The sequence below is a fragment of the Botrytis deweyae genome, assembly GCF_014898535.1.
Source record: "Botrytis deweyae strain B1 chromosome Unknown BDEW_021, whole genome shotgun sequence".
NCBI lineage: Eukaryota > Fungi > Ascomycota > Leotiomycetes > Helotiales > Sclerotiniaceae > Botrytis > Botrytis deweyae.
In genome coordinates this window covers 569,513-593,869 of record NW_024066228.1, presented here as the reverse complement: position 1 = coordinate 593,869, position 24,357 = coordinate 569,513, and the positions used below count along the sequence as shown (strand labels likewise).

Here is a 24,357-nt window from a genome sequence, read left to right as displayed (position 1 = left end):
CCAATCAACTAATTACTTCCTCCTCCACCCCTAGGACGTTTCCCTCCATTTCCTTGTTGACCACCTTCTGGTACAGGTCTCTTTTGTCCAGGCTGAGCATTTGGGCTAAAACTCTGAGCTGCTGCATTCATTCCTCCCCGTCCCGTAGCATTACCCCTTCCTCTACCAGCGGCTCCTCCACGTGATTGATAAATACCTCCACGACCACCTGCACCTATATTTCCACCTCCACGATTTTGATTACCGCCACGCATTTGTGGCAATCGTGATTGATTTCCTGCTTGAGGGGCCTATAATTCATTGGTATTAGATGTGAAAGGTTTAGATAATTAGAGGTGTTGCTTACAGATGGGATATTACTGACTGGCAGTGAAGAGGCACCATTGGTGGATGGAGTTATTGGACGTGGGCCAGAAGGAATACCACTCTTTGGTGGCTCAGCCTCCTCAGTCTTGGTAGCTTCTACCGGTGCACTATTGGGCTGGGTTCCGGTTACGTTAGTAGGGGGCACAGCAGCTGTTGTTGTATTTGCCGCTGCTGGCAGAGCTGCTGAAATCGGATGGCTTGGTAAAGCAGTTGTAGCCGCTGTAGCAGCTGGTGTTGGTGGAGGTGGTTTAGCATTTTTCGCAACCTCCCACACCTCGCCGACCGGCTTTTCAGGGGTTTCGGTTGCAGCTTTTTCAACAACTGTTATTTTTGCGGTTGCGTTCTTCACCCTATTGTCTAACATGTTGAGCTTCAATGATGACTTCTTCTCTGCCATCAAAACAGCCTGTGCTTGACTGGTTTCAGCCTTTGCTTGAGCTTCAGACAAAGTAGCTTCGGCCTTCTTCCTTTCTTCTGCAAGTTTTTCAGTCACCAATTTATCTTGCTCCGATTTAAGTTTCTGAGTTTCCTTCTCAAGTAACTTCTTCAAATTATTGGCGAGAATACTCTTGATTGTTGGATTTGTTGATAAAAGATGTCGAACTTGATCATCCGAAAGATCTGAACCATCAGCCGATGGTGCAGCAGCTTTACTTGGAGTGGCAGGTGTCGCAGGAACGGCATTTTCTTCTACCTTGGGAGCAGATGGAGTAGGTGGTGGAACTGATGAATCAGCAGTCTTGTTCTCTGCAAGCCAAATTTGTTTCTCTTGCTCAAGTTTTAGCTTGAAATCAGCCTCGAGTTGTACTCTAAGAGCTTCCTTGGATTCACCAAGTTTTTTATTCAAAGCTGCCTTCATTTTGTCAGAACGTTGCTTGAGTGTAGCTTCCATAGATTCTTCAATTTCCTTTGCCTTCTCGTCACGTTCCTTAGCCATAGCTTCAGCAACAACTATACGTGCTTCCAATGCCTTTCTCTCTTCCTCTGAGATACCATTTTGATTTTCATCAATCTGTCCCTCATCAGCAGCATCATCCATCGGGGCATCGGATGGTTGAGCCTTTTGTTGTGATCGTGCTTCGGCAGCGTCAGCGATGGCATTATCTCTCTCGGAATTAGCAGCTTCGAGTTGTTGTTTAAGTTCTGTGATTTGTTCCTCGAGAGCTCGCTTCTCCAAGATTGCTTGATCACGTTCCTTGCGAAGTTCAACAAGTTGTGCATTGATAGCTTCGTTACTTTCCGATCCATTCGTTGCCGGAGGTGCAGAGGGGGTGTTGGGTGAAGCAACAGATTGAACAGCATTAGCCAATGCCTGATCACGCTGAGTTTTAACTTCATTCAATTCTTGTTCCACTTCCGCAAGTTTAACTTCTGCTGCTTCCTTTTCTTCCACAGCAGTTTGAAGTTGTTCTTGTAGAGAAGTGAGCTGTCCTTGAAGGGAATCCCTCTCAGAAATGGCGACATCTCTCTCTGCAGCTCGATCATTCTTATCTTTCGTTAGAGTGCGATTTCTCTCCTTGGCTTGCTCAACCAACTTTTGTCGGGTAGTTTGCCATTGTGCTCTGTCATTCTCCATAGTTCTCTCCAAAGTTTGTACCTTCTCCTGCAATGGTTGTTGTTCCTCCAATAGAGCGTCTCTCTCACTTCGTAAAGTCTCAATAGTCTCCTTCATTTGTTCCATCTCAGCAGGGTCGATGCGATTATACTTGGAAAGTATATCTTGGTTGCGTTTCTGCCAACGATCACGATCTTCCTGCAATAAATGCATTTCACCCTCCATTGTTTCTTTACCATGTTCCAATTCACGAACTTTTGTCTCCAATGGTTGAATTTGTGCCAAGAGTTCTTCAACGCGTTTGGTTTTGTCCGCAAGTTGAGATTGAGCTTGGCGGGCTTCATTACGCAAGGTAATACTACTTTCGCGGAAAAGATTGAGCTCATTAAGTTTGTCCATGAGATCCTTGTGTGCAATGGAGGTTTTACCGCCATCAGCATGAGAACGTCGCTCTTGATCTAGCTTCAGTCTAGCTTCGTCAAGTTGAGCTTGAGTGTATTCGAGTTGCTGTTGTAGACGTTTGGCTTCTTGAATCTTGATATCATATTGAACCTCGCCAATCTCTTTTTCGCGTCTCAAATAAGTATTCAACTCACGCAAACCTTCTAGAGTACGATCAGTAGTTCCCTCCGCGGTTGGCGATCCAGCTTCCGATGCACCTGGGGCATTGGATCGGGATTCTTGCAAAGCAACGATTTGTGAAGAAACATTGTCCAACTGTTGGTGGAGAAGTTTGTTCTGTGCATTGACATCGTCTCGCCTAGTCTTCAACTCAACCATCTCTCGTTCAAGTTGTTCACGTCGTTCCTCCCAAGATGCTTCGCTTTGGCTCAGAGTGACCTTGGCAGACTCAGCCTCCGCCTTCAATGTTGCTGACTCTGATTTCAGTTGATTATATTCAACGCGTAGAGTTTGAAGATGTTTAGCGGCTTCAGCATGCTTCACGAGTTCATATTCGTAATCTTGTTGAGCTTTGGTGGCAATGGCTGCTTGGGCACGAAGGTCTTCTTGATGGAATTTTGCGGCTGCAGAGTCCTTCTCTTGCTCATCCTTCAAGCGTAAGATCTCTGCCTCAAGTCGTGATTTCTCTTCTTCAGCTTGCCTAGCGACTTCACCTTGTTGGTTTCGAAGAGCTGTCAACTCATTGTTCGAATTAGTGAGCTCGGTAGAAATATCTTCAGCTCGTTGCTCGAGTTCGCGAATCTTTGCATCTTTCTCCTCGATGATCTTATCCATCTCCTCACGAGCCTCATCCAATGTAGCATTAAGACTTTGTAGCTCCTCCTCAGATGATTGACTGATAGACTTGAATTGTTCCGCTTGATGCTTTGCACTCTCGAGCTCCGATTTTGCTAGTTCCAAATCTCTCTTCAACTCTGAAAGCTCAATTCCCAATTCTTGTTCGCGACTTAGAAATTCGTCTTCGGCGCTTGTATCTTGTCCAACTGTCTCCTGAGCATTGCTTCCTGGTCGCGGTGTAGGTCTTGGTTGTAATAACTCAACACGTTCCTCTGCACTCTTGAGTTCGATGTGTAATTCATCTACTCGAGCTTGAAGATGATCGCGAGATGTCTGTGCTGCAACAAGTTCCTCTCTTGCCTGGCTGAGACTAGTCGCAAGCTCATCAATTCTCTTTTGATTTTGCTGAGCATCATACTCCTTTCTCAATTGTGCTTTCTTACTCTCTTCAACCTCGTCGTTAAGCTTTCGCTTTGTGGAATTCAATTCCGATTCCAAAGACTCAACTTGGGTCTGTAGTCTTCTTCTAGTTTCGGATTCGGATAATTCGCGTTCATTTTGAAGAGTTTGTTGATTGGCAATAAGTGTATTGAGTCTACTGCGTTCGTTGGCGAGATTTTCATTGTCCTGACTGAGTCGATCCTGGATGTCCTTCCAAAGCTTCTTTTCGGCCTTCAGGTTGGCGGTTTCATTTCTCATGCTCTCCACCAATCCCTTAGCTTCGATCAAATCCTCAGCTACTTGTTGTGTCCTCAAGTCTTGCTTGGCAGCAGCCTCGGAAAGAATTTGAGAGCGCTTTTGCAACTCGCTATTTTCTGTCTGCAACAATGTGTAATTAGAGTGCAACATTTCGTAGCGTTCATTGGCAAGAGTTAATTGACTACTAGCCTTGGAAATCTCTGCTTGGAGTGCGCTCTTCTCCGATGAAAGTCGTTCTGTTTGCTCTCTAAGAGTGCGTCGATCAACGGTTTGTTCTTCCCGGTATTGATCAAAGTGACCTTGCAATTCACGCAACAAAGCTGCATAATTAGCATTGTCCTTTTGATTTGGATTTTCAATTGTTGACATGACACCATTGCCATCCACTGATTGACCAAACATGGATTGAAGGTCAGAATTGGCAGGCAATTGTCCTCGGTGTTGAAGCATACGACGGAACATGTCTCTCTCCTTGATATAACTTTCGGAACGAGTAATCATAGATCTTAGTTCATCCTTCAAGTCCTCAACCTTGGCTTGGAGAGTTTGTACTTGTTCGTGATCCTGGACGGCTTGATTCTTTGCAGCTTGAGCTTCTTCGCTTTCCATCTTTTGACCAAGTTCTCTAGTAATCTTGAGCAACTCTTGATTCTTTTCTTGCAATTGACTGATGCTGCGGAAAACGGTAAGTCTCTGACTGATAAATCGATCGGTATCAGTCATTCCTTCTAATGAATCTTCGCTAACTTCTCCTCGAGCTAGACGTTCCATTTGTGCTCGCTCACTAGCATTCAAAGTCTCTAACCCTCTCTCTTTCGCATCTAGATCACAAAGAAGCATCTTGATCTGGGCGCTGAGATCTCTGAGTTGTTGTCGAAGAATATTAACCTCTGCTTGTGCTGTAGAAGCCTCACTTTCTGCCCGCCTGACATCTTTCTTGGCTCTATCACGTTCCTTGCCTGTTTGATCGACGAACTTCGACATCTCCACTACCTCCTGTTGAAGCCGTTCATGCTCGGCTTGCATTTCTTCTAACTCGGGTTGTTTTGCTTCAAGTCCTTGCATCATTTCCTCCATCTCAGCCGCAAGTCGTTCACTTCGTCTCTTCTCGGTAGCCAATTGACCCTTGACTTTGTAGAGCTCATCAATAGCTTGAGTGGCCGTGATGGCAGATTTACTGCGCAAAGATCCAGGTGTACCAAATTGAGCAGGCGAGCCAGATCTTCCAAACACAGATCCATTTAATCCTCTTTGTGGGGTTGATGGTACTGAGCCGGGATGAGGTTGTGAGGACACAAGTGCTTCAAGTCGATCAATCTCGGCTTCGAGTTCCGAAATGCGATGCTCCGCCTGTTCACGTTCTTGTCGTTCCGCCTCAGCTGCTTGTTGACATCTACCAATTTCTTCGGCAGCTTCATCCTTGATTTTTTCTACTCCCCCTTCGACCTCCTTCAATCTTTGTCGGTGTGTCTCGGTTTGTTGAGCTTGTAGCTCGGCGAGACGACGTGCGCTTTCCAATTCCTGGCGGAAACCATCTTCAGTCTTTGCAGCTGCTTCTTGAAGTTGCTGTATCTTCTGAAGTGAATCCTCTGCCTTCTTTTGAACTTCATCCAACCTGGTTCGTAGAGCTTGTTCGGTGCGTCTTAAAGACTCAACATTGGAGGTGGATTCTTCATTGAGACGCTGCAATTCTGCAATTCGTGCACCCTTCTCTCTGCGATACTTCAAAGCTTCGGCGCTTTTAGTCTTTAATTCATTCTCAAACCATTCGTTGTTGCGCTTGGCCAATTCGACTTCTTGTTTCAAAGATTGCTCTCGGAATTTAGCACTGGATGCCGCAGAGTTTGCATTTTGAACGGATTGTTGTAAGGCTGTAATTTGTTGACTAAGTTCCAATCCTTTTTGGTGTTGCTTTTGCAAGTCTTGTGCAAGAGCACCATTAGCGGTTGTCTTTGACTCGATGACAGCTAATGCATCGCGATTCGAGGATTCGAGAGAAGAGATTCGAGACCTTAAAGTTTCTAACTCAGATGTCGACGTCGAAGAAGTAGATTTCAAGGTTTGAAGTTCATTTTGAAGAGATGACCTTGATTTCTCTAAAGATATAAATCAGCATCACCATATAGTATAGTAAAATTCAAACATCTTACCCTCCTCGTTGAGCTTTGTTCTCAACTCTTCTACAGTTTTCTGCGCCTTTTCCACACTTGATCGAAGTCCTTCAATGCGCGTCTCTGAGCTTCTCACAGCATTTTCAAGCTCGATATCGACTCGTAGTTTATCTGCCGCCAATTCATCATGCTCGCGCGCCTTTGCGGTAACAGCTTCAAGGACACTTCGAACTAATTCCGCTGTAGGATTATCAACAACTGTCTCAAGGGTCTGTTGCGGCACACTTAAATATGCCGACAAATAATCGACATCAAGTACCGCGGTCGCCATCTTGAAAAGATTCCTTCAGACAATTTGTGGTTGTGTTTTGTAGAGGACCATTTGAAATGAGTGGTTGAGAATTTGTGTTAATCGCGTTGCTTTGAGAAAGTGAAGGTAGCTGGAGATGAAAGTAAGTAATAAAGTTGAAAGAAACCCCAGTGATATCTATGAAATTCCTTTCATTTATTGTATGACCATACTAAATCTCGGAATGAATGAATAAATTAATAAGAATCCGTATTGAAATACCTACGATGATCAAATCGCGGTGTTGTCAGTTTCTTGAATAGATTCAATCAGTCTTTGAAAGCTTCCATGTTGCTTTCAGGACGGGAAGGCGCTGACTAATACGTACAAACCTAGGAAAATTGAATAATATGAATGGATGGAATTCTTTAGCGCACGCTTGGGCCCTGTACGTTCTACATGCGCTAAAAATTACTCCCATGTAATTTCTCAGCCTCATCTACAGTACAATACGGAGTCTCAAGGCACTGAGCAACTTCTTTGTCTTATTTCAACACTTCCCATCGAAAGTTGCGCCAAATCCTCTCGAACCCTCCACAACTCTCGATTTCGAATACATACTGTATTGTCCAGTCCTTACCCGTCGCATGCATCAAGTAATCGACATCAGCCTTCCTAATCTTTAAGCACCGACGTCATCTGGACCTCAAAATCATTTTACGGTTTTACAACAGCTATTAGACGCAAAAAGGTCTTTCGGGCTCGAATCTATTTAAGACTTTCAATCTCAATACATTCTACATCATTAACCGTCATCATGTCTTCATTCCTGGAGAAGCAACAAGCAGCCTTTGCAAAGGGTATTCAAAATACTTCAGCCAAGATTACAAGCAAGCAGCGTCCCACTGCACCAGTTTCAGTACCATCACCCGCTCCATCAAACACCTCAAATACATCGAAGAGCGAGAACAAAGATCCTAAGCGTAAGAGAGAACCCACGAATGTCGTTTACTCTCAACCTGCTGCCACCGGTTATGGAACAGAAGCATTTACACAAGTCACCTACGTTATCGAATTCTTGAAGAAGAAAGATGAACCCAAAACTTTCCAGGAGATTCTAGAATATTTGAGTCAGGTACACGTCGAGCAGAGTAAGAAACAACTCATTGCGCAAATTCTCAGAAGACATGATCGAGTTCAATGGATCGCAGATCCCAAGTTGAAGGTGCAAGCTTGGGATTCTGGCACATTCAAGCATCGACCCATCATTGGTGTTCGTAACAAGGGAGCTTTGTTATCATATCTTCAAAATAAACCTGATGCTCAAGGTGTCAGTGTTAAGGATTTGAAGGATGGTTGGCCAGATTGTGAAGATGCGATCAATGAATTGGAAAAGGAGTACAAGATTTTGGTTACGAGAACAAAAAAGGATAATCATGCACGAATGATTTGGATCAATGATCCTACCTTGATTCATCCTGTCGAATCCGAATTCCAAGTCATGTGGCACCGAACGGAACTTCCAAGCGTCGATGATCTTGTTCGAAAGCTCCTCGAAAATGGACAAAAACCTGCCAGTGAAGACCCAAGTAAGCGTGTCAAGGTAGCTCCAAAGGCAAAGGAAAAGAAGAGAAAGGCTCCAAGAAAGGGTGGCCGTACTACAAATACTCACATGGCACATTTGTTGAACGATTACTCTCACATGAAGCGATAGATGGATGGCGGGGAAATTGTACCAAAATGGTGGGACGGCGTTTCTGAGGGGGTTCAAACCATAATACACAGCGAGGGCGTTTAAATCTAAGATCTCAAAGGATGATTCTTCATTGGTAAATCCCTTGACACATGGGAAGGGATGGGGACATGGCTGGGTGGGTGGGAAATTGGCTCATACAATGCCACGCACAACTTACGGTGGATGTTTTATGAAGATAGACCCAACATAGAATACACACTTGCTTTTTATTGATATTCAACTGCACATGTGAACTCTTTGCGGCTTCCGGTTTTTGGTAGTCGCTAAACTGATATATTATTGTGACAGAGCCCATATACTCCATGTATTTCCTTTCTAATGTTTGTAGATTCCTCGGCCGAGAAAAACATGCATGACACTCCTTATTTATTTTCCCTATATTGTAGAAATTCTTCCCCTGATCCATACGCGAGGAGTACAATTCAGGGGTCAAATGAACCATCATCATAAACACGTTTCCCATAACTACCAAGCATCAAAATTCCCAAATCCTCCCGACTTTATCTTCTTCTTAACTGGGGCCTCCTCTTCGTCCACTTCCACAACTCCAATACCATTATCCGTTCCACCCGCTTTAAGATATTTCCCCACTCCACCCGTCGACTCATTTTGTACCACCGTTCCATCGCCCCTAATCCGTTTACCAGTCCACGTAGTTTTATCATCTTCCGTTCCTCCCTGCCTCATGATTTCCGCTTTTTCTTTCTCCGCAACATCTTTCTCCTGTTTCTGTTTCTGGAATTCTTCAAATGGATCAACGAAGACTACCACATTTTCCATGACGATATCTTTTATCGGACGACTTTTATCGTCTACTTCTACCTTTTCGAGTTTAGAGAGTACGTCCATACCACCGACTACACGACCAAAAATGGTATGTTTCCGATCTAAATGTTTAGCTTCTTTGTAGGTGATGAAGAATTGACTCGAGTTGGTGTTTTTCCCCTTGTTGGCCATACTCATTACACCCCTTGAATCATGAGTTAAAGGTCCGTCGAATTCATCCTGAAAGTTCTTTCCCCAAATACTTGAACCTCCTTTACCAGTTCCTGTTGGATCACCTCCTTGAATCATAAAATTTCGGATATTCCTATGAAATGATACACCATTATAGTAACCTTTTTTGGCCAATTGGACAAAATTCCATACCGCGCGAGGTGCCGTTTCGGTTTGTAATTCGATATTCAATGATCCCAAATTCGTTTCAATCCTAGCGTACCCCTTTATCTTAACTCGTTTCGGCTTTAACATATATTCTTCATCCGTAAGAATTGCTCTTTCTCCACTGGTTTCTGGAGTCAAGCCCGTGCTTGTAAAACTTGCTGCCGCTCTTCCTGTTGTATATTGTGCTGCATTGTATGCCATCTTCTTTTCCTGTAATAATGAAGGTTTCGCCGTAGAAGTTGTCGACCCTGGTTTAACCATTGATTTCGTGCGATTAACATCTCCGCCAGCCTCCCTTTCCCTCCTAGCTTTCTCAACAGCTTCCTTTGCTCTCAAAACTTTATCTCCAACTCTGCCCAATGCATTAATATTGACGCTACCTTTCGACCTCTCTTCTTCTTGTTCTTTGCTCAAAACAGACTCTCCTTCTTTCAAGAATTTAAACTTGCTAAGATCTCGACTTTCGATATTTTGCGGATCTTGTAATGTGATGATATCCGACCTTCCAAATTCTCGATCATCGACTAAATCCAACCACATCTTTGCCTTAATATTCAATCTTTCGACAGTTTCCCATGCAAATACGTTGGCCTCGGTACCATGCCTTATTGCGACAATATGCGTATTATCCGTAAAGACTTTGAAGGTAACTGGGTCCACCATTTCTCCTTTACCATCCCCTCCAGCACCACCAGATCCTCTTTCTTGCGCATCAGTATCTCCATTCCGCGCAAAGTTCAATTTTATCAAATCTTTCGCACTCAATGGATTTCCATTGATAGGATTTGTGCCATGCTTCTCGAGCCATTGTGAAATAACTTCTATATCGAATATAGTACCTTCTGCTGTACAGACTGGATGTTTGAATGGTTGTAAACTCGCCGCACAAAAGTTGAAGGGAAGGCGCTTGAATGAGCCATTGGGAGCTTTTTGGGAAACGTTTGATCCGCTACTCGCGGAGAATGCATCAGAGGATGACCATTCGGAATGGGTGATCTAAAAGTCATGTAAAGATTAGCATATAGGAAAACTGGACATTAGTACGTAGTCTGGGACTGGTGAGAGCTCACGTATAGTTTATCCGTGCCTATGAGAGATCGATGTTAGCATGCCATTGTATTTCAGATCTGAGTGTTATTGCGACGAACCTTTACCCATTATAAACTTTTAATATTATGTTGTGGATGGTTGATGGAAATTTGATTATTTGGAAGAAAGCTTCATCAATTGTTTGATATTTTAGCGCGACAGACTGTTATCGGGCTTATCGTGGGTCGCTACAGTTACTTCAACTCCCTGTAGGTGCTAGGTTAACCACACTTCATTGTCATATCAAATATCATCACATAATTGATCATGATTCAATATTGCATATCAGTCCGTTTCTTTAGAGATGTATGGATATTGCAATTCCTGAAGATGTGTACTCAGGATCATTATTTGGTCGCTCTACCCTAAAAATGTGCTGTTTGCGATGAATGGATACACTAGAGCTGCTAGAGCTACAGTCTTCCTGGATGTGCTCTATGAGAATTACATCCTTCTCTCAAGATTTTCGGCCTCCTTCACAACACGCTCATCAACCATCAGCACACGTGATGGAAGCTTCAATTTAGATCCATTCCAATAAATTGCTGAGCTATAAGTATCAAGTGATAACATCACAGTAGTTGTGAACTGAGGGGTTGCGTCAAGTGACGCCCTGAGAAAATGATTGTTTCTTATGCCGACGACGTGGTGAAAGGATTAACTCCCTGGCGAACTGAAGGAAAAGTATTGGTGTTAGTTGAGCTATATAACAAGTTGTTAAATACATACCTATGCATACCCCTGACCAAGTGTTCATCCCCCTTCATTTCACCATTCATTCTTCGCTTCCTCTCAATACTCTAACAAAATATGAACATTGACAACTGCTACATCTCCAAATCACTCTTTCATCTGTAATACTATCCATATTCCACCATTGCTTTTGTTCCTTTTTCCATTGAACCACAGCTTGAACTTCTAGTTCACCAAAACTATCACCTGGATACATCTCAATGTATGGTCTATGTTTTTCCAGATCGTCTGTAAGTAGAAAATAACGAATATGGTATCTGGGGGACGTAGTACTATCCTTTTCAATATTTTGGAGTTCGATAATTGGTTCTGATTTTTTTGGTATGTCGCCCGCGAGGAGGGGAAAGGCTTTGTTGAGTCGTAGACGAGCGTCCAAGGCCGAAAGAAAGAGAGAAAGGAGGTTGGATGAGTGTCCCCTCGGGATCCTAGTCGTAAGACAGCAAAGAATGACACTTGAAGACATCTTCTCTGGCTGGAGTGATGCGGTTTGGAAATGAACAAGGATTCAATGTAAGTTTTCAAACCATTCTTCCTCCAGATAGATACTCTTCCTCTTCAGCGTCGTAGTAACAAGCTATGAATATCTTTATTGATCGTTGAGTTCAACTTTACATGTGCAAGTTTGCTTGAAAAAACGCCATAGATTTTTTTGTTATGAATCATCTTCTATACGGCAGCACACAATCTGCCTGCCGTATGGGTTAACATCACCCTATAAACTCTGTTTTCATTTTGCGAAGCTGTGTGTAATTTGTAGCAAGTGAGGTGTTGCCATGGTGAACTATCCAATTAATTGCATGTTTCCCGCAAAAGAGGTCATATGAGGGTCCCCGCAACGTTTAGGTGCCCGGAAAAAACAAACATTGGATTGTTAGTTGAGATGAACAATGACCAAAATCTTGTGACAATAGAAGGTACATGAGTATAAATAAATCACTTTGCTTCCTATGAACACTATGTTCAGGATATCGATAACCTCCCTAGGGTTGTATCACTTTCAAGTATATTTCGGCTTGTAGTTCATACCGCTTCTGACTCACGCGATATCGCATCTAGAGGGCTTCCCTAAAGATTTTAACAAGTTAATGATGTTCAGTTTCTATTACTTACCCTGAATTCTGAACATGAAGACTGTAAATAGACGACATATCCATTGAAAAGCAAATCAAAATAACGGTACCCCGCACCCCTCAATCACCCCTTATCGCTTCACTCCCCACTCCTGACTTGTCCAGTCCTTAAACCTCGCACGACAATTGAGACTTAAATAGAATAATACTCCCAAGTATTAAGTTGAGAAATTTGCATAAAACAGCCCGTGATCACAAGATAAACGAAAGCAAAGACAAACGACAGGTACAGTACATGAGCCAATTGACATTTGGCAAGCTGAGAACCGTACACTAGTTGGATTCCTAATGGAGAGGAATTTTACTTCCGAGTCACAGTGTATGTCCAAGTCCTCTACTACAGTTTCTCAACAAAAGAAAGAATTCAAGATCAATCCAATCGGATCACTACCAATCATGAAATCATCTGGAAAAGACTGAATCGCTTTTCCTCGAGAAATTTGTGCTAGACAAATCTCACCAATTATTTCTCATCGAAACAACACATGACGCGAAGATATTTGATGTTGAATACTAGGACACTCGTTCTTGAATCTACTCGGACTAGAGCCATGATCTCGAGACATCAGAAGCGCAAAACTGAGCAACATGAAAAGAAGATCTCCTGGTATGAATACATTTAGTACTCACAAATTCAAGACACTCAACCTTTTTCCCATGCATTTCAATCAGATAAGCAACCACTCAGAACTCACATTCCACATCTGCACCGCACCTAGCCCAGCCACATCGTGAATCCATCCCAATCATCACCAACTCAAAAGCAAAGATAAAACCTCAACCGCTTTAACGATGCCACTTCTAACCGCGCGATGCGTTCCTCAAAATCCCGATGGTTTCACAACCACCACTGAGCGACTTGGCCGCCGAGCGACTCGCGATCTACCGTACATACATATACATATACATACGGAGTGAGCAGTGAGCACAGCACCTATCAGATGCGGCAGAGAGCTACATACCTCCCGTTTGTGAATATGCAGCCGCAACCAGCTCGAGTGCCATGTCACACTCGCCCGCGTCTAGACAATTGACGTGGTCCGCCACGCCGGCCTGGAGGGGCACTCCGTCGCCGCGCAGAAAGAGTGGAGCGTATCGGCTACGCAGCAGGAGCGGCAAACACATGGCATCTGTGGGGTTGGGATGCGCTAGAGCGTCTTGGTTGGTACTGGTATGTATGTATGTATGTATGTATGTACAATGTACAATGTACAATGTATGTGCGATAGACGCAGATGATGCGGTGAGGATAAGGTCGAGGTTGGTTTGAGTTTACTGTAGAATGCTTGGATTTGTTTACCGTTTGTTTTGTTTTTACAAGGAGAGCGGGCTGGGCTGGATTGGATTGGGCTGGGTTGGGTTAGCACCCGGTAGGTATGTTTTGGAGGTAGGGGATGCGGATGGACTGGAGGGGCTTGACTCTTGAGGAGGGGCAGGGCAGAGGGGCAGTGTGGAGTTTACTAGACATGAATTCCTATCACATCATATCATATCATCTCATCTCTCATGCACAGTACTTACTCTCCTTCAAGATCTCGATTCCAACGTAAATGAATGAACGAATAGACCAAGCAAAAGATACAAAGGAAGCGGTGTACCTACTGCCGGGCGGTGTAAGGTTATTCCAACTTCCGCCCCTCTCTCTTCTCGAGCTTCGGAATCTGTTCCAGGCCCACCCACAAATCACATCGAGAAGGATATCCGTGGCGGGGCGGAAGTACCGGTTGGTTGGACTCAAGGTGCAAGGATAGAGGGGATATACTCCGTACGGAGTATTGTAATTTGTGCCGACGATGGAAATTAGAATGGGAGAGAAGGATATTGCCGTGTAGGCGGTGAAAGACCAATTTAATTCCCTTCCCTTCACAAGCCCTTCACAAGCCCGAGACAAGGAACAGGAAGATGGGGAGTACGGCATGTGGAGAAACTTTCGCGTTGCATATTGTGGGTGGAGGGGGGAGGGGGGAGGGGTCCGAGGGGGTGTTTCGAAAAAAGGGGCAAAGGGGAGGAAAGGAAGAAGAAAGACTTCCAAGGTTGCCTCCAATTGTTTGCTTGGGAGCGAGCTTGGGTACAGTAAAACGGTAATGAAAATACATGGGGAAGAAATAAATAAATGAATAAATAAATAAAAGAATAATAAAAAGAATAAAAGAAATGTATACGTATTTGGCCCCCAAAATTCTAATTGATCAATCTCGTGCCACAACTGTTCCAAAGTGTTTCAAAAAGATCATATCACATCGTCTTGCGCAATCTGAGCCATCTTACTATATGTGTGTGTGTGTGTCTTGCTTGCAAAAGGAAAATCTGTTTCACATACAATCTTACTCCGTACATTGGAACTCCTTGTAGTGATTCGTAAGATGTGTTTTTATTGATATTAAGTCACTATCACATGACCTAAACAGCTTTTAGATGAGGAAATTTACTAAACACACACCACGATGAAGTATCACCACGCCGTTGCAAACCCCCGATATTTTTTACAGCGAAAGAGAAAAATACGGAGAGGTGGCGCGGCAAGGACATGTTCTTGTTCTTGTTTGGGGTTGGACCAGGAGATTCATGCCGTGTTTGAACTTTGCAGGAGCGTTTGGAGACTTGGTTTTGGGGAGAGGGGGTCTAGATCTTCTTGATGTGTTTGACTTTGATTCTGCTCAAACCTTATTATTATATCCTGTGGTAGGTTGGTAGCTTGTTGTGCTGGTAGCGTTCACTGTGAGATGGTGGATGGCTTAGGAGTTGGTGTTGGGATGGATATCATAGTTTATAGTCCATACAGTCAGTCAGTCAGTCAGTGTACATTGATCAATCATTGAATATCCAACTTCCCCTTTGAGCTCCAAGATATATTTATCGAATCTGACTGTACTGTACTCTCTCCGGAGGATCTATTTCTTCCCTCCAGTGTAACATCATCACATAGCATCCATACCATGCCATCAAAGTGCCACATGCGCCACTCCAATACCACTCTGGAAGCAAGGCTTGTTCTGGAAACTGGAAGTACAGAGGGGGAATTGATTTATGCAGGTGTGAGGAACACTACACGCATACATACATATATACATACACACATCGATGCAAGGACAATTGTGCGCCGGACGTAGACTGTACAACCAACTTCTTTTTCTGGAAACGTTATCCGAGGATATATAGGGAATATGTGAGGGGTGAGTAGAGGGGGATTATCTTCATGCTGATGCAGCCTATGTGAGGAGACAGGTATATCTACACCTACACCTACTAGGTAGGTACCTCGGTTTGTGATGCGATGTGATGTGATGTGAGTGGCAAAGTTAATTGAGACGGGCGTGAAGAATCGGAGGAATCATGGAGAATTCCGACTTTCTGCATAATGAAGTGTATCACGAGAATGAATGTGAAGATGGGGAAAAAGGGGAGCAGGGCCGGAGGTAGAAAGGGCCGGAGGGAAGAGATGTTTTGAGATTGGTTGCATCGTATTGTATGATATCGTATCTCCTGGATTCGATGGGATACCGTAATTGACATTTGACAGGCATACGGGACTGGGAATTTGGGGTAGTGTGATGTTTATTTCTTCATGTGAGTGGTTTGGTTTGGAGGGGCACAGGGAGATGGTTTGGATGGATGGATGATTATGCTAAATGAGTGTTGAAGATCAAATGCAATTTCATCAGATACCTACTATACGATACCTACCTGGGTCAAGATGATTGGGTGACATTGAGCGGTTGATTGATCTAGTGGGACAAAAAGTCAAATAAGTACAGAGTAACCTACGGAGCGGATAATCGATACTATCTATGATCTATCTGCGGAGGTATCGCATTGTGTGATCGATTTAGTAGTAGTAGCACCGCAGCATCGAGTAATACTTCTTCGGAATTATTGAATTAATAGGTTAGATGACCGACAACGGAGAAGTGGGAAAGCGGAGGGTGGTATGGAAGGTAGTATTGTGAAGGCGTGGAATAATTTTATTTCTGATGTGAGGATGTGAGGATGTGAGGATGTGGCGAGAAGGATGAAGGAATGCATTTCTGGAGGGATAGGAGGGAGTAATGGATGGCATGGATGTAAAGTCGTTTGCAATTCTTTAGTATCTACGCCTCTGTTCGAAATGTGCTGAGATCCATGGATGGCGTAGAATGATTGCTGATTGCTGAGTGAGAAGGTTGAGGGGCTGAAGTTTGATATAGTAGGTAGGGAGTAATAGATTGTGTAATAGATTGTGCCAATAAAAGTTAAGATGCATTGATATGATATTAGTCGATACTGTACGAACAGATTTGAATAAACTCTCAATTACTCAAATGAGTATATCCTCAGAAATAAAATCATACCCATTCTTGAATTCCAATATCAATGTCGAGTTTCCAATTCAAAGTTCTCGAACAATTCCAATTCCAATTCATTCCAATTCCAATTCCAATTCCAATTCTACAGACCATCTCCATCTATCCCATCCTATTCGTAGGAGAAAAAACAGGCGGAATTTGACAATTTAAATCTTTATTAAAATCTTCTAATTTAATTGAATAATAAATCATTTTAAAATGATTTATATAAATTCAAAAAGATCAAAAGAATATTTAGCTCTTTATTGTTTAGGTGATATTTCGAAATTTTATTTTATATAATATTGGAGGAAAGTAATTGAATGATATTATATCGTAGAAGTGGTCGAATCCCGCCTGTTTTTTCTCCTGCGAATAGCCCATCCCTTTTCGCTTTGATACCCACGTTCCCTCGCCTCCCCTCGCACGTCTCCCCTCACCGATCTCCATCATACCATCCCATACCCTACCTCCCATACGGTTTATTCCCAAAACCCCTGATCGACAAGGAGGGGCAACCGCGTCGCAAGTGTACGAATCAATCATCTCTATCAGCGATATCCAGATTCCGAAGATCAAACTTCCCTGTATGGTTTGATCAATGATGAAACTTAATATCAATCTTTTTGATAATATACGATATTGACAAAGACCTTCTATCCTCTTTCACCTGCGTGTGTTCGTTCCATGCGGTAATTAGAGAAAGTTTACCAATCCAGGTATCATCACTACGGAGTTTTCTCTCATCTGTGAAAGACCGTTCGTTCTTTGAGAATCCAAAGTTTAAATATCACTCACTCACATCACCATCCCTAGAGATTTCTCTAACATGCTAAAGAAACTAAAGGTGGATCATCTTTTTGTTGTTGAAACTTTATTGAGGAAGGTTTTGAGTGATTTTTCTTGGGTCATTGGAAGATTGGAAGATTGGAAGATTCGGGAATTTATTCATCAAGAAATTGATTGCATTTTGAATAAAGGGAAATAAAGGGGTTCATTTTGAAATCTCTCTTTACGAATGGTGTATTCTGAGCTGAGCTGGGCTGGGCTGGGCTGGGTATGGAACATGTGTCGTACTTTCTGATATGATTATTAGTCACGTATACGTATCTCGCTCTAGGTGGCAGAAGGAGTACGACAAAGGTACGACCGAAGGTAAGACTTATACACACGAAGGCAAAGAAGCTCCACATGAGTTTTGGGAAGTACCATCATCGGTAGGTATCATTATCATCATGGTAGGTTACGTGCTCGTAATAGATTCGCATAAGAGTAAAGGATGATTCTGTGATTGTAGATACTATTCTCATCGTATCCAGACCGGTAGCAGTATTACATAAGCCAAGTACATACAAGTGAATACCTGGTAGTCATCCAAAGTATAATTACTCTGTACGCCAGAGATAGAATAGGTACCCTAGAAAGGTAGGTAGGTACTAGGGAGCGAGGGTAGGTAACCAAGTAAAGTTTCCCAAGCCTTCTTCTCTTGTGGGATAATCATCTAAATTTAGGATAAAAGGGTGTACAAATCAATCAATCTTTCCTTCGATTGCTTTCTTTCTTTCTTTCTCCCTGGGTGATTCGCCATTCTTACGTATGTTTACAGACATGGGACATGTAGTAATTGTAGGTAGGAATAGTAATTGGTCGGTAGGAATGGTAACGGGTAACTAACTGGTAAGCTCTCATAAGATTTCTCCATTTCGACTGTCAAAGAGTGAATGAAGTATGGGCCATGAAGCATGAGCTATAAAGCATGAGCTACAAGTATGAGCTACAAGTATGAGCTACAAGCATGGGCTACACGTATGAGCTACAAGTAGGAACCAGAGCTATAAGATCGGAGGCATGAACTACCTATAGACTATGAATCATGAACCATGAACCATAAACCACATCGTAAACCATAAACCATAAACCATAAACCATAAACCATAGACCATAGACCATAGACCATAGACCATAGACCATAGACCATCAATTCTCAATTATAATCTCTATCAATAACTTCAAACTTCAAACTTCCACTTTATACTTCATACTTCAAACTTCAAATTTCACAACCATCGGAATTTGACATGGAGGCTGTGTTGAGTTGGTTTTGGACTACTGTACGGTAAGGCAAGGTAAAAAGGCTTGAGCCCACCCACCCACTCACCCACTCACTCCCTCAGTGGCACTCACTCACCCACTTGCCTTGCCCACTCTTTACGATGTGTTGGAAAATGGAATCTGGAATCGGGAAGCTAGAACCCACAAATAAGAATAATAAAAAGGTACCATCCATTTACTAAATTGATTCAAATGGCGTGAACTTGGCGTAGACTGTTCACCCTAAACCTAATGCGGTAAGTTCTTGCATCAAGCATGGATCTTATTGAGAACATTCCTTTCTGGGATCATGACCTTCCATCAAGTAAATGAACGATGTCATGTGATTGGTCCCTGGAATTCCTAGAATGATCTTGAATAAACCCCTTAACCGAACACCGTGTTCAATTGATAAAGAGGACAGATCTCCCACCTCGAATATTCCCATTTCCCTCACACAAGCAATCCAATCTCTCTCTCTCTCTCTCTCTCTCTCTTCTCTCTCCTCCAACTATCCTTGCTTGGAATCTTCCATCACCTTCTTACTTTTAATTCTTTGCTTCCATTCCTTAATTCTGATTCGTCTGCCGACCTGAATTAAGGCATCACAAGGCATCCATCCATTGACTCATACCTTCCATCTCAAGTGGGCCATCCGTCCTCCTCATTATGGGCTTGTCCACATTTGACTCCCTCCACAATATCCTACATCTACAATAGTCATTCTCTGTGCATAAACCCATTTGGATTGTCCCTTTTCCTCTCCATCTCCATTATAGAACATCAATAAGAGATCCACTCAGGAACTCGAGAAGAACTAAGTTTCATCATCCACTTTGAGTTCGAGGTCAAGGTCGAGATCGAGATCGAGGTCGTCATTATTCACATCAACCTCAACCTCACATACAACCAACCTACACAAACTATCATTCCACTAAAGATGTCGGCTCCAAACCTAAAATTTGAGTTATCACCAGCAGAATCCATCGCCGAATCTTTCACTTCAATACCTGGCCAACAATATCCTTCATTATTTCACACTGAAGGAAGTATGGAGCCACTACAAGCTATGACTCCACAATCTTTCGATGGCGATAGTATGTTTGGAGATGATATGGGTGAGGATATGGGTTTAACTGGAAGTCTTGCTGGTACACCTGCACCAGAAAAGAAACAAGTCAAGAAGAGAAAGTCTTGGGGGCAACAATTACCGGAACCCAAAACGAATCTCCCTCCAAGGTAATTTAATTCACTCATCATTCATCACTCATCGCTTCATAACATTGGCTAATATCATCCAACAGAAAACGAGCAAAGACAGAAGATGAAAAGGAACAACGTCGAGTCGAAAGAGTTCTTCGAAATCGTCGAGCCGCTCAAACCTCGAGGGAAAGAAAGAGACAAGAAGTGGATAATCTTCAAGCAGAAAAAGATCAAATCGAACGTAGAAATACCGATTTGCAATTACAATTGGCAGATATGCAAGCTAGATATGAAGAAGTTCGTCGAAAGCTAGAAGAAGTCACCGGGATGACTGGCGAAAATATCACACCAGCATGCCTTCCCCCTTCATCTGTTACTTCAACTCCAAGTCGAAAAGAAAGTTTCGATGGACAATCCCCACTCGCCTTTACAAAACAATTGTTCGGAATGGAAGAATCTGGATCAACAATGACACCAATTAGAGATAGTCACAACACTATGCAATCAGCAATTGGTACTGTTGATCTAGCTTCCGTTTCACCACCACCACCTTCAATGGAATCAAATGAAGAGGACTCATTCAACCCCAGTTCTTTCGGTATGACACAACATTCTGCTGCAATGTTGTGCGACCTGCAGTGTCAACCGAAAGTACAAGGGCATTGGATGAGTACCCCTCGGAATATTCTAATTTCACGGGTTTTGGTCAGTACACTATGGGTTCAAATGATGACTTCACCAGTCATCTCGAATATCCTGATTCCCTTGGTGCAGATCAAACTTTCTTTAATGAACGGATCGGTCCTATCGTCGACGCCTTCACTAATAACTTTGATAATTTGGTTACTGACAACAACGGCGCCACTAACGATGCCTTATTCGCGGACTTCATTCACCAAGACGAGATCACACCATCTGCGCCCGAAGTACACTCTTCGGATTCGATTGTTGAGGAGACTCTTAACCTGCAGTCCCAGCTTGGCGCGTCCTCTTCTGGATGCGACGCTGGAGACAATGCGGTTGTCGTCTAATCAGCAATCAGCTAGCGATTGTATGAACGGCGCAAAGGTGTTTGATCTTCGTTACGGTGGTAAGTCTTCGAGTTTGGAATCTTTAATAACGTTGTCTTGGGCTATTAAAGTTATAATGAAGGAACAGGCCAAGGAACAGACGTCGACAATTTCAAAACCGGACGCGGTAATGAATGTTGAGCAGTCTTCTGGGAAGGATTTGTTTGAATTTAGAGAATTTAGTAAGGTTAGGGTGCATGGGAATTCTTCTGTGAAGGATAGCGATATATTTGGGGAAAAGTCCTTGGACGGACATTGGAGTATGGCGTTGGAGGATGATCAATAAGTTGACTCATATCTCTTGAAATTAGCGATATCATAGGGTGGCTGGCGTGCTAGACCTTATATCATCACCATTGTGCCAATACAAATATTGAACATTTGTTCACATTAATTTTTATCGTTCCATCCGTGAAGTTTGATTGATTGTGATTGTAGTTAATGTAAAGACCTCTTGTTCCTTAGGGATGTCGCTCCGCTAGGCCACTGCCGTGGGGGCCTTTCGCGCTTCGCTTGAAGAACCGAATGTTATGTTAGTGAAGGACTTCCAACCTCGTCAAGTATTCCAATAATGCTGCGCCAAAACCAATCATGAAAAAAAATCAAAGTATGCTATTTTGAAATCAAACTAACTGCTACCTATCTATCAATATTCCCGTCCATACTCCAGAAATTTCAAACCGAATCTATAACAATTGCTTTCTATCAATGTTCCCATGCTTTAAAAACTCCAGAAACTCCAAACTTCAGACTCCAAATTTCAAATCGGATTTATACATCTTTTGATGCGATGAGATGAGATGGGATGCGATGAGATGCGATATGATGTGATGCAATGCGAGTCCCCACCTACCTCCTACTAGGAATTCTATATTCTCTCGTTTTAATTTCTTCAACGACTCTTCGTGTTCTAGTCTCCTTGACTACTACTCCTCCTCCTCCTTCTTCGCGTACTGGTGCGAGTGATTGTCCATATTTACTGCTACTTCCACCATATTTAGTACTTCCACCTATACTGCTTCTACTAACCCTACTTCCACCGCTACTGCTTCGACCTGTATTGCTTGGCTGTCTCGCAGTCATTTCCGATCCCTGAGAACTTCCGGCATCGCTGAATCGATCCCGTCCATTGTCCGATCTCCTGGCCAATGGCAAATTTTTCGGGGGCTTATAACTGCTGATGCTATCAGATGGCGCTACAGTAGACGGAGCACCTCCTGTTCCCCTTCGTGCCCCACCTGGTCCATTCCGGTCACCGTAAACATCCAATCTGTAGTCTGGTTTTATGGTCTCCGAATAATCATACTCTATATTTTTACCCCCCCCTTTGCTATCTCTAGTGACTGTTACTACGCTGCCAGAGTCGGCTCCCGAGACACTGGAGTATCTGGATCCAGGCATGATTTTTTGAATGAGAATATAAGAGACGAAAATGAGGTACTTCGGAATTACTGTGAAAATGGAATTGTGCGCGCTGCTGATCTTTCTTATTATGACTTTTCAGGGTAAAAGATTGATGGATATATATAGGTAGTATTTTGAATCTATACATCTGCCTGATATAATGGTCACTTCTCGGTACAGAAAAGGGGTCGAGAAATCTGGACCGAGACCCGGAGGGGAATATTGCCTAGACGGTAACCCCTGGGCGACCCAATCCAACGATGATTTTGGCGACATATCATGGAAGTAACATGAGGCTGAGAGGTTTGTTTAGATCCATAATAGCCATTTCGTCCAAATAGGTCGAAAAATGAGGCATTGGAAAGTTTCAAGAGTTGCCTAGCAACAATTTATGAATTAAATCAACCAACAAAGAGGACATCGGGAAATATTGACTCGTTACTTACTGGTATTGGACCTCACTCTCATTTCATATACGTTTCAAACACTCCACCAGGCCTGCATCGTGGTGCCTGCATCGCTTTGCTCTAGGTACCTAGAAGATAACGTTTCAGCGGAGCGATATGAAGGGGGATAAATTTCCAGGTTGGATTCTACCTATCTGGTGTGAACGTTATAAAGAAAATCTTTTAAGTTCTACGATACAAAAAAATTCATGTATGAATAGTGGTAGAGTGGTAGAGTGGATTGGTTTTTATTTTAATTGAAACAGACAGTGTGCAAGATGGTGAGAAAGGAAAATGTGAAAAGAAAATGATGAATGATGAGAAGTATTCGATTATGGAAGCAAGCAATTGAAGACAACGGGGGAAAGTATTATCAACAGAGTGGATGAAGATAAGGTAACTAAGAGGTCTCTGGTAATCCGATAACTTAATCTCTGCACAAATAACAAAATGGGGTGAGAGTTCCCCTAACCTACGGCGCAGGTTAGAATGAATGGCACTTCAAGACCTGTACTGTTATGTAGATGGATGAACAAATAATTGGATAGACGGATGAATGAACGACTGAATAGATGAATGAATGAATGTCAGATAGATAGATATATGTGAGTGGAGGCCAAATAAATGATAGTATGTAAATTCCCTCCTCTACTTCAATACGCAAGGAACGACGAGGTAGAAGTGCAGAACAAATTGTCAATTCGATTCATTATGAATCAATACTTCCCCAATAACCACAGATATAACAGCAGAGCTGTCTGTCATAACCAATATAAGCTTTCCAGTGGACCAGTAGATAGATATTCGAGATCTTCATGTCAATGAGTCGAAATTATACCAAATTCTCAGGGGTTTGTCTGTTTCCGTCGTCTCTGAGAATAATTCGATGAGCATCATTTTGTCCTGGGAATTCCTCTCGATTCTCATCGTTTTCTCTGTGGAAGTGAAATTTGAGCATAAAAGTTTGGTTTTGAACCGGTAATGCTATGATGTATTGTATGGCCCTGAAAGAAAATATTAGAAAAGTATATCCCCAAAAACATTGTTGATAACTTACATGGCGAAAAAGGCGATTACAATCCCATCAACCACTAGATAATTTTCATAACTGGTCGCCATCCCACCAATCGTTGAAGATGCTAAACCACTAGCCAACAAGAAATCCACAACATTTGTAGCTTTAGCTCCATTTGGTCTAACAGATAATTTACTCTGCCATGAACCACGACTAATTTCAACAGTGACATGAAAGACTGATGAAACAAATGTATGTAGGATTCGAACGGTATTAAAGATCAAACTGAGCATGAGAAAGACATCGGCACCAATATACTTTTCATAACCATGGGTAACGAATAGTGCGAAAGCGGCTGATCCGAATGCGAGGTTCATGATTCGGAGAATAAGGACATAGTTGATGGTGACAGAACGACTCTTGGAGGTACGAGGAGAATATTCCTCAGATGTTCGATATCCATCTGAACTTGGGGCAATGTATCGATCCGAATCCGTGGATTCTCGAGGGAGGGGTGAATAATCTGGGGAACCCATGATTGGAAATGAAGGGTTTGTTATTGATGTTGTAATTCTATAGTTTGACGAAAATGTGAATGTATAGAACGAACGAAAAGAATGGACGAGAAATACTACATGGAAATCAAGGACATTTG

At 42.8% G+C, this 24,357-nt stretch overlaps 9 protein-coding genes across 9 annotated transcripts; 4 read left to right on the top strand and 5 right to left on the bottom strand.

Annotated features, from left to right (window-relative positions):
- Nucleotides 1-8: 8 nt before the first annotated feature.
- Nucleotides 9-6,301, bottom strand: EAE98_008329 (uncharacterized protein; the record flags this gene model as incomplete). The annotated part of the gene is made up of 3 exons (XM_038955952.1): nucleotides 9-290; nucleotides 347-5,955; nucleotides 6,010-6,301. The coding sequence occupies 3 exons, from the start codon at nucleotides 6,299-6,301 to the stop codon at nucleotides 9-11; spliced, it is 6,183 nt and encodes a 2,060-aa protein (XP_038807818.1).
- A 775-nt stretch (nucleotides 6,302-7,076) lies between these two features.
- Nucleotides 7,077-7,973, top strand: EAE98_008328 (uncharacterized protein; the record flags this gene model as incomplete). Its single annotated transcript, XM_038955951.1, has 1 exon — nucleotides 7,077-7,973. One exon carries the CDS (start codon nucleotides 7,077-7,079, stop codon nucleotides 7,971-7,973), a length of 897 nt encoding a protein of 298 aa, XP_038807817.1.
- A 280-nt stretch (nucleotides 7,974-8,253) lies between these two features.
- Nucleotides 8,254-10,363, bottom strand: EAE98_008327 (uncharacterized protein). Its single transcript, XM_038955950.1, has 3 exons — nucleotides 10,328-10,363; nucleotides 10,250-10,266; nucleotides 8,254-10,175 (listed from the first exon to the last, which is right to left on the bottom strand). The coding sequence occupies exons 1-3, from the start codon at nucleotides 10,335-10,337 to the stop codon at nucleotides 8,481-8,483; spliced, it is 1,722 nt and encodes a 573-aa protein (XP_038807816.1). The 5' UTR covers nucleotides 10,338-10,363; the 3' UTR covers nucleotides 8,254-8,480.
- Nucleotides 10,364-10,712: 349 nt separating this feature from the next.
- Nucleotides 10,713-11,484, bottom strand: EAE98_008326 (uncharacterized protein; the record flags this gene model as incomplete). The annotated part of the gene is made up of 3 exons (XM_038955949.1): nucleotides 10,713-10,881; nucleotides 10,998-11,068; nucleotides 11,113-11,484. The coding sequence occupies 3 exons, from the start codon at nucleotides 11,482-11,484 to the stop codon at nucleotides 10,713-10,715; spliced, it is 612 nt and encodes a 203-aa protein (XP_038807815.1).
- A 1,670-nt stretch (nucleotides 11,485-13,154) lies between these two features.
- Nucleotides 13,155-13,955, top strand: EAE98_008325 (uncharacterized protein; the record flags this gene model as incomplete). The annotated part of the gene is made up of 3 exons (XM_038955948.1): nucleotides 13,155-13,322; nucleotides 13,473-13,525; nucleotides 13,718-13,955. The coding sequence occupies 3 exons, from the start codon at nucleotides 13,155-13,157 to the stop codon at nucleotides 13,953-13,955; spliced, it is 459 nt and encodes a 152-aa protein (XP_038807814.1).
- A 5,549-nt stretch (nucleotides 13,956-19,504) lies between these two features.
- Nucleotides 19,505-20,798, top strand: EAE98_008324 (uncharacterized protein; the record flags this gene model as incomplete). Its single annotated transcript, XM_038955947.1, has 3 exons — nucleotides 19,505-19,803; nucleotides 19,869-20,365; nucleotides 20,407-20,798. The coding sequence occupies 3 exons, from the start codon at nucleotides 19,505-19,507 to the stop codon at nucleotides 20,796-20,798; spliced, it is 1,188 nt and encodes a 395-aa protein (XP_038807813.1).
- Nucleotides 20,799-20,913: 115 nt separating this feature from the next.
- On the top strand, nucleotides 20,914-21,123 carry EAE98_008323 (uncharacterized protein; the record flags this gene model as incomplete). The annotated part of the gene is made up of 1 exon (XM_038955946.1): nucleotides 20,914-21,123. One exon carries the CDS (start codon nucleotides 20,914-20,916, stop codon nucleotides 21,121-21,123), a length of 210 nt encoding a protein of 69 aa, XP_038807812.1.
- Nucleotides 21,124-21,686: 563 nt separating this feature from the next.
- Nucleotides 21,687-22,238, bottom strand: EAE98_008322 (uncharacterized protein; the record flags this gene model as incomplete). The annotated part of the gene is made up of 1 exon (XM_038955945.1): nucleotides 21,687-22,238. One exon carries the CDS (start codon nucleotides 22,236-22,238, stop codon nucleotides 21,687-21,689), a length of 552 nt encoding a protein of 183 aa, XP_038807811.1.
- A 600-nt stretch (nucleotides 22,239-22,838) lies between these two features.
- EAE98_008321 (uncharacterized protein) lies at nucleotides 22,839-24,238 on the bottom strand (the record flags this gene model as incomplete). The annotated part of the gene is made up of 2 exons (XM_038955944.1): nucleotides 22,839-23,691; nucleotides 23,745-24,238. The coding sequence occupies 2 exons, from the start codon at nucleotides 24,236-24,238 to the stop codon at nucleotides 23,520-23,522; spliced, it is 666 nt and encodes a 221-aa protein (XP_038807810.1). The 3' UTR covers nucleotides 22,839-23,519.
- Between the last annotated feature and the right edge of the window lie 119 nt (nucleotides 24,239-24,357).